The 7,591-nt window shown below is 58.3% G+C and overlaps 1 protein-coding gene across 4 annotated transcripts; it reads left to right on the forward strand.

The window, feature by feature from the left end:
• The first annotated feature begins 627 nt into the window (after positions 1-627).
• GNG8 (G protein subunit gamma 8) lies at positions 628-6,243 on the forward strand. Of its 4 annotated transcripts, XM_017874286.1 has the most exons (4): positions 795-1,368; positions 3,972-4,226; positions 5,531-5,657; positions 6,004-6,243. In XM_017874286.1, exons 3-4 carry the CDS (start codon positions 5,574-5,576, stop codon positions 6,130-6,132), a joined length of 213 nt encoding a protein of 70 aa, XP_017729775.1. In that variant the 5' UTR covers positions 795-1,368; positions 3,972-4,226; positions 5,531-5,573; the 3' UTR covers positions 6,133-6,243. The 4 variants fall into 4 exon arrangements, with proteins under 4 accessions (XP_017729776.1, XP_017729775.1, XP_017729777.1 ...); XM_017874287.1 differs by lacking the exons at positions 795-1,368; positions 3,972-4,226 and adding an exon at positions 628-698; XM_017874288.1 differs by lacking the exon at positions 3,972-4,226.
• The last annotated feature ends 1,348 nt before the right edge of the window (positions 6,244-7,591 follow it).

A 7,591-nucleotide genomic window follows, 5' to 3' on the forward strand; every position in this document is an offset into this window, starting at 1 on the left:
TGGGGACCGTAATGCCTTCAAGCGCTAAGTTGTCATGAGGCTGGGGCACAGGGCAGGGACTGAGATCATCTGCTGAGGTCTGCACCTCGGGAGAGGAACGGAGGCTGCGCTCGCGGCAGGCAGTGTCTGTCTGTCTGTCTCCCCCATCCCCCAGCTTCTGGCCGCGGTGGAGGAGCAGGAGGGAAGACTGGATCGTCACCCTGTCTTCCCCCGCTCTGAGCTGGGTTTCCTCCTCGGGGGCTGCCCAGGCCAGACTGCTGATGGAAACCAGCTGCGAGAGGCGCAGAGGCTCGGCACACGCCCAGGCCCCTCCTCGGCGCCGGCGGACCCCGATGGGGGGGCGGGGAGCGCCTTGGCTCGCCTCCCCTCTTCCGCAGCCGGGCCTGGGGCCCTGGCACGTCCGGCGCGCCTGATGCTTTCCAGATGTGGGCTTGATTTCTCTCCTCTATCTGGCCCCGTTGAGCCCACAAGGGGAGGGGGGAGGGGAGCTAGGATCCGAGACCCAAATCTCTACCAGGGACTCGGGTCGGGGTCCTCTTCCCGCCCATCTGCCTTCCCTGTCCAGGCAGTGAAAGCCGAGTTAGGGTGGGCTGTCCGCAGTAAAGACGCTCCTCCCCACCTCCACCTCTTCCTAGGGCTCCCGCCTTCTCCAGGTCCAGAAAGAACCCCAAGCCCCATCCATCGGGACACGCCCCCAGGTACACCGAGGGGCACGCCCCTTAGAAATCCCGCCCCGGACCCCTCCCCTTCGGTCGCGCCTCTGCAGGCCCCGCCTCCGTCGTCGGGTCCCCACTGGAAGGCGCCCTCTGTGCATCTCTTTGTCTCTCTGGCCGCCTCTGCCTCCATCTCTGTGTGTCTGTGTCTTCGTCCCTGTCTCTGACTCTGCGTTTCGGCTTGGGTGTCTCTCTCCTACCCCCTGTCTCTCTGTGTCCTGTCTGTCTCTGCCTCTCGTGTCTCTCTCTCGGCAGCGCCCTCCCCGTCTCTGCCTCTCTGAGTCCCTAGCTCGCTCCCTCTCTAAATCTGTGTCCCTATAGCCCCCTGCTATAGGGGGGCTGACTCTCCCTGCATCTCCCTCCCCTGTCTGTGAATTTCTCTGCGTCCATTTCCGGTCCTCTCCCTCCGGTCCCTGGCTCCCTGCCGTGCTTCCTCTGGTCCCGAGTCTCCCCTTCATCTCCCGCCGGGCCCTCCTCCCTGTGGCCACCTCCTCCTGTGGTCTCGCGGGGCAGGGTGGGCGCCTGGGCGTGCTGCGCGCGCCCTCATGTGGCCGGCAGGGGCTGCGTGTGAGCGCCAGAAGGGGAGTGCTGGGGAGCGGGGGACGCTGGTTTTCGCGGTGACACCGGGAAATGGCGTGTGACACCTGGAGGCTGTGTGAGTGTGTACTGCCGGGAGACGGCGTGCGACATCTGGAGAGTGTGTGAGTGTGCACTGCCGTGATGGTGTGTGACTCCAGGAGATCTGTGTGTACTGCTGTGAGATGGTGTGCGATGCCAGGACACTGTGTGAGGGTGTACTGCCGCTGCCCGGGAATGGGCTTCTGCGCATCTGGAAGAGTGTGGGGTGAGTATGTAACTGCCCCTGCGATGGTGTGGTGAACTCCCAGGGAAGGAATCCTGTGGGGGTGTAAACTGTGTGAGAATGGTGGTGGCGACCTCCTTAAGGAAACCTGTGGTTGAAGTGTTGGGGAACGCTTGTGAGATGCCTGGGTGGTGGGAATGCCCCAGAAAAAAACCTAAGGAAAAAAACCATGAATTGTGTACCTGGCGTTTGTGTATTTGGTGAGAGGTGTGTGGTTGCGGGGGAGTTCTGGTGGTGTGAACTGATTGAATGTGGATTATGTTGCGACAAGGAGAGACTGAGTTTGGGAACTTGGCATATGTCAGAGTGAACATGTCCGCTGAACTGGTGGACCTGTAAATTATGGTGGATGAAATGGAAGGAGATTTGTGGGGTGACTTTGGTGGGGCCCTGATGAAAGGGTTGGGTGTGGTGAATCGGGTGGGTGGGGGAGAGAACCACTCTTTTGGGGCTCTGGTATGGGACCATTTGGGAGAGACCCATAATGTGGAGTGAGAGATTGTGGGTGTGACGGTGCCGTGGTGAGGGGGCCCAGTTGTGTGTGGCTGTGTTGCCAACATGGGTGGGAGCATAATGGGGGTGCCTGTGGGTGTGTCACACAAAGCAGATTCTGTGTGGAGAGGGAGTGGAGGGGGCCTGAAATGAAACCTGGGCGTAAACACTGAGAGGTTGGTTGGACAGGGGGTCATGAGAGGCAACCAGAAAGGCCCTCTTCAATGAGGTGGGACAGGACGGAGTGGGAGCGTAAGTCTTTTTTGTTTTCGGCCCACACTGGTGGGTATGCTTGTGAAAAAGGGGGGCCCATGAATCCGGGGCACATTGCTTCAATCCTGGGCCACTTTTGGAGGGGCGAGGGGGTGGGGGAAGGGATCCCCTTGAGGGCCCAGGGACTTTGAGACCCAGCCCTGGGGCCCCACACATAGGGAAAGACCCCTCACAGCTGTCTCTACCGAAAATAAAAATAGAATTCCCACCCCAGGTGGTGGTTATTGCACCTCTGGTGGTCCCAGCTTACTCCGGAGGCTGGAAGGGTGAGAGGAATCCCCCCGCTGAGCCTGGGAGGGTGGGAGGCCTGCAGTGAGCCTCAAGATTCAGCGCCACTCGCACTCCAGAACTGGGTGACAAGAGGAGACACTGTCTCAAAAAACAACAAAACCTGTGTGACTATGTGTGACAACTGGAGGCGTCGTGAGAGATTGGCAGTGGTTTGGACAGTTGCCGTGCCGGTGTGCGGCTTGTGGCAAGGGGCAGCTCGGAAGCGAGAAGTGGTGAGGGAGGCCTTGTGTGTAGAAAGGCAAGAGATGAAAAATGGAGAGGCCTTGGAGTGAGTGTGTGAAGAACGCTGCGAGAGCTGGGGTTGTGGGGGACTCTGTGAAAGATACCACTGAGGGGCCATCGTGGGTAGCTTAGGTTTAAATGACACCAGGAAGATTGGGGGCGCGGTTCGTGTGAAACAGGGAGCAGATGTGTAGTGAAGGAGATTGTGTCAGATGCCGTGTGACCCGGAGACGTGTTGATGAATGTGTTGGTTTGGCCTTCCCATGGGTGGTCCACTGGAACAGGCCAACTGGGTGGTTTTACTATGAAATACTATAAAACAGTGTGGTTAACTGAACAAGGTTTGCATTGGGGCTTAAGCTGGCAATGCCACAAAAATGGACCACAAGTGTGAGACTGGGACAGGGTGTGAAACTGAGAGAGAAGTTTAAATGGAATGCAAGGCCAGGCGCGGTGGCTCACACCTGTAATCCCAGCACTTTGGGAGGCCGAGGCGGGTAGATGAACTGAGGTCAGGAGTTCGAGACCAGCCTGGCCAACATTGTGAGACCCTGTCTCTACAAAAAGCAAAAATTAGCCGGGAGTGGTGGCAGGCACCTGTAATCCCAGCCACTCAGGAGGCTGAGGCAGGAAAATGGCTTGAACCCAGGAGGCGGAGGTTGCAGTGAGCCAAGATCACGCCACTGCACTCCAGCCTGGGCAACAGAGTGAGACTCAGTATTGAAAAAAAAAAAAAAAAAGCATGCAAATGTGTGTGACATTTGGAGACATTATATGTGACACTGTGGCAAACTGCTGGTACGTTTGGGGCTGTGATAATTTATCTGACTGTGTAGCCCCTGGGGCTGCCATTGTTGGTGGTTGTGTGTGGCATTTGGGGCGACCGTGTGAGGTTGTGTTGAGCAAGGTCATTCATGAGGTTGTGTGGTGCTACCATGTGACAGGGCAAGACAGTTTGTGTCTGTGTGAGGGACAGTGAGCATGAGGCTGGGGGGTGACACTGAGGTGGCGAGTGTGGCTGAGTGAGAGGCTCTGTGGGACACACTGGAGAGGTTTGTGTGACTGTGGATTAAATGCAGCGAGGGCTGAGACCCACCTAGACAGACTGTCTTTTCTAGTGAGTGTGAGAGAGGCACAGAGTCCCACAAGAGGACAGCAGCGGCAGAGACACAGGGAGAGGGACAAAGATAGGACTGACAGACAAGAGAGAGGGCCCAGAGAGGCAGCCCCAAGGCGGCGGGGACCGTGGCTCCGGGAGGAGGCGGGTCCGTAGGGGCTGCGCCCCAGGGGAGGGGGCGGGGCGGGCCGGAGGGACCCAGACGCTGCCTCCGAGCCTCTGTCACCGCCGCCAGCCCGGCCCAGAGCAGCAACAGGTAGGAAGCTCCGGTCCCGGCCCCACAGCTGGTCCCTTTGCCTGGTCCGTGGCCACCGTCTCTCCGCCTGCGAATGATTGAATGAACGAGTGAATGAGTGAGTGAATGAATTCTATGTCTTCATCAGCCTGTTTCTTGCTGTGTTCCTCTCTCCCACTTTCTAGTTCCATCTCTCCCCAACCCCTCCATCTCCCTCTCTTTCCTTCCCTTCTTGCCTCTGTCCCTCTATCTCCCCATCTCTGTCCCTTTATCCCCTTGTTGTCTCTCTGCTCTTTCCTCCATCCCCCCTTCCTCCATTTCCCCTTCTCTCTCCTTTCTCCCTCCCTCCATCTCCCCTATCCTCTCCCACACCACACCCCCTCCCTCCATCACCCCTATCCTCTCCCACCCCATCCGTCCATCTCCTCCATTCTCTCCCACCCTACACCGCCTCCCTCCATCTCTCCATCCTCTCCCACCCCACACCCTCTCCCTTCATGTCCCCATTCCCTCCCACCCCACACCCCCTTCCTCCAGCTCCCCTACTCTGTCCCCTCGGTCCCTTTGTCCCCTCGGTGCCAGTCGCCTTGTATCACCCTGTTCCTTGCTCCCCCCTTCATTTGTCCCTCTGTTTTCTCCTCCATCACTTCATTCCTTCCCCAATCTCTCCCTCTCTCTATTCCTCCCCGTCTCTTCATTTCTCCAGTGCCTCAGTCTCTCCCTCCATTACTTTGTCTCTGTCTCTGCGCGCCCCGTTGTCCCTCTGTCCATCCGATAGGCCTCTCCTCGGTTGGGCTCCCCCAACCCTCTCCCCTGGCTGCTAATGAGCAGAAGAGCCTTTGAGGTGGCCAGGGCTGGGGTGGGGGGGCTCCCTGAGGGGGGCGGAGGGGGCAGCTGCTGCCAAGGCCCTAATGAGTCCCCCTCTGTGCCCCTCCCGCCGCGATCTTAATTCCCAGTTCTCCCTGGAGCCACCGCTAATTGGCCTGGGGAGGGGCCCCCCTCCTGGCTCTCGCTCTGCCCCCCGGGGAGTGAGGACACCTGGATTCTGATCTAGCACCTGTGGCCCTGTCCTTTTGTCTCAGCCTCCCATCTGTGCGCCCCTCCTTCCCTCCCTCGCCCCTCCCTGCTCTCTCCCCACCTGCCTTAGGTACCTCCATCCGTGCATCCCTGCATCGCTCCTCTTGTTCCTGTCCCCCTCATCTGTCCCTGCCTCCACCAGCTCCTGGCCACCCCATTCGCGCACCCTTCCACCCTTGCACCTGTTACCGGGTCCGTCCCCTCGCCCCCACCTCGGGACCCAGACGTATCCTAACCTACTCCCACAGCCTCAACTCCCGCGCGTCTTTTAACCCCTTCCCCGCCGCAACCATGTCCAACAACATGGCCAAGATTGCCGAGGCCCGCAAGACGGTGGAACAGCTGAAGCTGGAGGTGAACATCGACCGCATGAAGGTGCTGGGTCGGGGTGGGGAGCAGGGCGGGGATTCTGGGCCTGCGGTCTGTCCCGGGCTGTGTCGGCCCCGAGCCATAGTGCAAGGATGCCCCTGGGAAGAGGGCTGGGCAAGGGGCGGGGCAGGAGGAGGGGCCAGGACGAGGGGCGGGACAGGAAGGGGGCGGGGCCAAGACGAGGAGGGGCATCACAGGGGAGGGGCCAGGACGAGGGGAGGGGTAGGACAGGGGAGGGGCCTGTATGAGACTGGGCAGGGTGGGAGGAGGGGACCGGGCAAGAGGTGGGGCCTAAGTGGGCGGCGCTGAGGAACAGAGCAGGGCGGTGACATCTCCACCCGGGTGCTCGCAGGTGTCGCAGGCAGCAGCGGAACTCCTGGCTTTCTGCGAAACGCATGCAAAAGATGACCCGCTGGTGACGCCAGTACCTGCCGCGGAGAACCCCTTCCGCGACAAGCGCCTCTTTTGTGTTCTGCTGTGAACCCTCCAGACAGCTTACCCTCCCCTGCCAAAGTATGGATCCAATAAACTTGGTAACTGTGGCAGTGCCTGTGCTTTCAGGGAGACTGAAGTACGCACAGAGCTTGGGGCCACCGTGGGGGAAGCTGTGTCCGTTCTCATTCCTTCTGAGTGTGTGTGTTGGGGGTAGGGGTGGACGTGGAGTGAGTACGACTCCACCAAAGCCTCAGAGGAGGTGAGTATTCAGTGCTGTCTCCTCCACGATGGATCCTGAACTTAATGGTCCCGACGGCCCAGAAGGCAGCTGACTACTTGTATGATACCCATGAGGAAACTGAGCCAAAGGAAGTCCTTTATTCAGAGTCGCAAAGCTAGGAGGTAACAGAGCGCTGACAGGGGTACTCCAGTGCTCCCTGAACCCCTCCACTAGCCTCTCTCCTCTCCTCCCCACTGGGTTGGACATTCTTAGGGTCCCCAGTCCCCATCCCACACTTCTCACCCCCTGAACGACTCCTTTTTTCACACCTGGTTTCCTTGTACCGCAGGCCCGCTTCTGTCCTAAAGTCCTGCACTTTTTCTCTGCTCACTTGTTCATTCATTCATTCATTCATTCACTCTTTCAAACACTCCCTGAGTACCTACTCTCTGACCAGCGTTGAGCAATGCTAGGGACATGGCTGTGACCAAGACAGCCCTGGCTCTGCCCCGCCCTCTTGGGGCTCAGAGTCCAGTGGGAGAGAAAGACCCGTCCCCACATGGTAAAAACCCAGAGTGGGCAGTGCTGAGTCGGGGAGTGCAGAGGGAACTCCTGACGACTCAGCTTGGAGGTAAGCGTGCTTCCCGGAGAAGGTGACATCTGAGCTGGAACATGGTGGTAATAAAACTTGGGGACTCAGAGAAGAGAGAAACATGGCTAGAGGGAGGGAGAGGAAAGAAAATAATGAATACATTCCTTTATCCTTCCTTTATTTTGTCACTGTTCTGGAGACACAGGGGTGACTGTGACAGCCCTGTTTCTTGCCCTCTGTTTTCCAGTTCACATACTACTGGCCCGCAGGACATATATAGCTTTGCAGATATATATAGATACATATATGGAGAGAGAGAGAGAGAGAGGAGACAAAGAGAGAGACAGAGGGACAGAGTCTCGCACTGTCACCCAGGCTGGAGTGCAGTGGCGCAATCTCGGTTCACTGCAACCTCTGCCTCCCAGGTTCAAGCAATTCTCCTGCCTCAGCCTCCCAAGTAGCTGGGATTACAGGCATGCACCACCACGCCCAGCGAATTTTTGTATTTTTAGTAGAGGCGGGGTTTCACCATGTTGGCCAGGCTGGTCTTGAACTCCTGACCTCAAGTGATCCGTTCGCCTCGGCCTCCCAAAGTGCTGGGATTACAAACATGAGACACCTGCCCAGCCACAGTTAAATTTTTCTGGCTTTACATGATGTTTAAAGATGTTATTGACTTGGCTGCCAAATTGA

Source organism: Rhinopithecus bieti, unplaced genomic scaffold (genome assembly GCF_001698545.2).
Source record: "Rhinopithecus bieti isolate Rb0 unplaced genomic scaffold, ASM169854v2 scaffold_7888, whole genome shotgun sequence".
In the NCBI taxonomy this organism is placed as follows: Eukaryota; Metazoa; Chordata; class Mammalia; order Primates; family Cercopithecidae; genus Rhinopithecus; species Rhinopithecus bieti.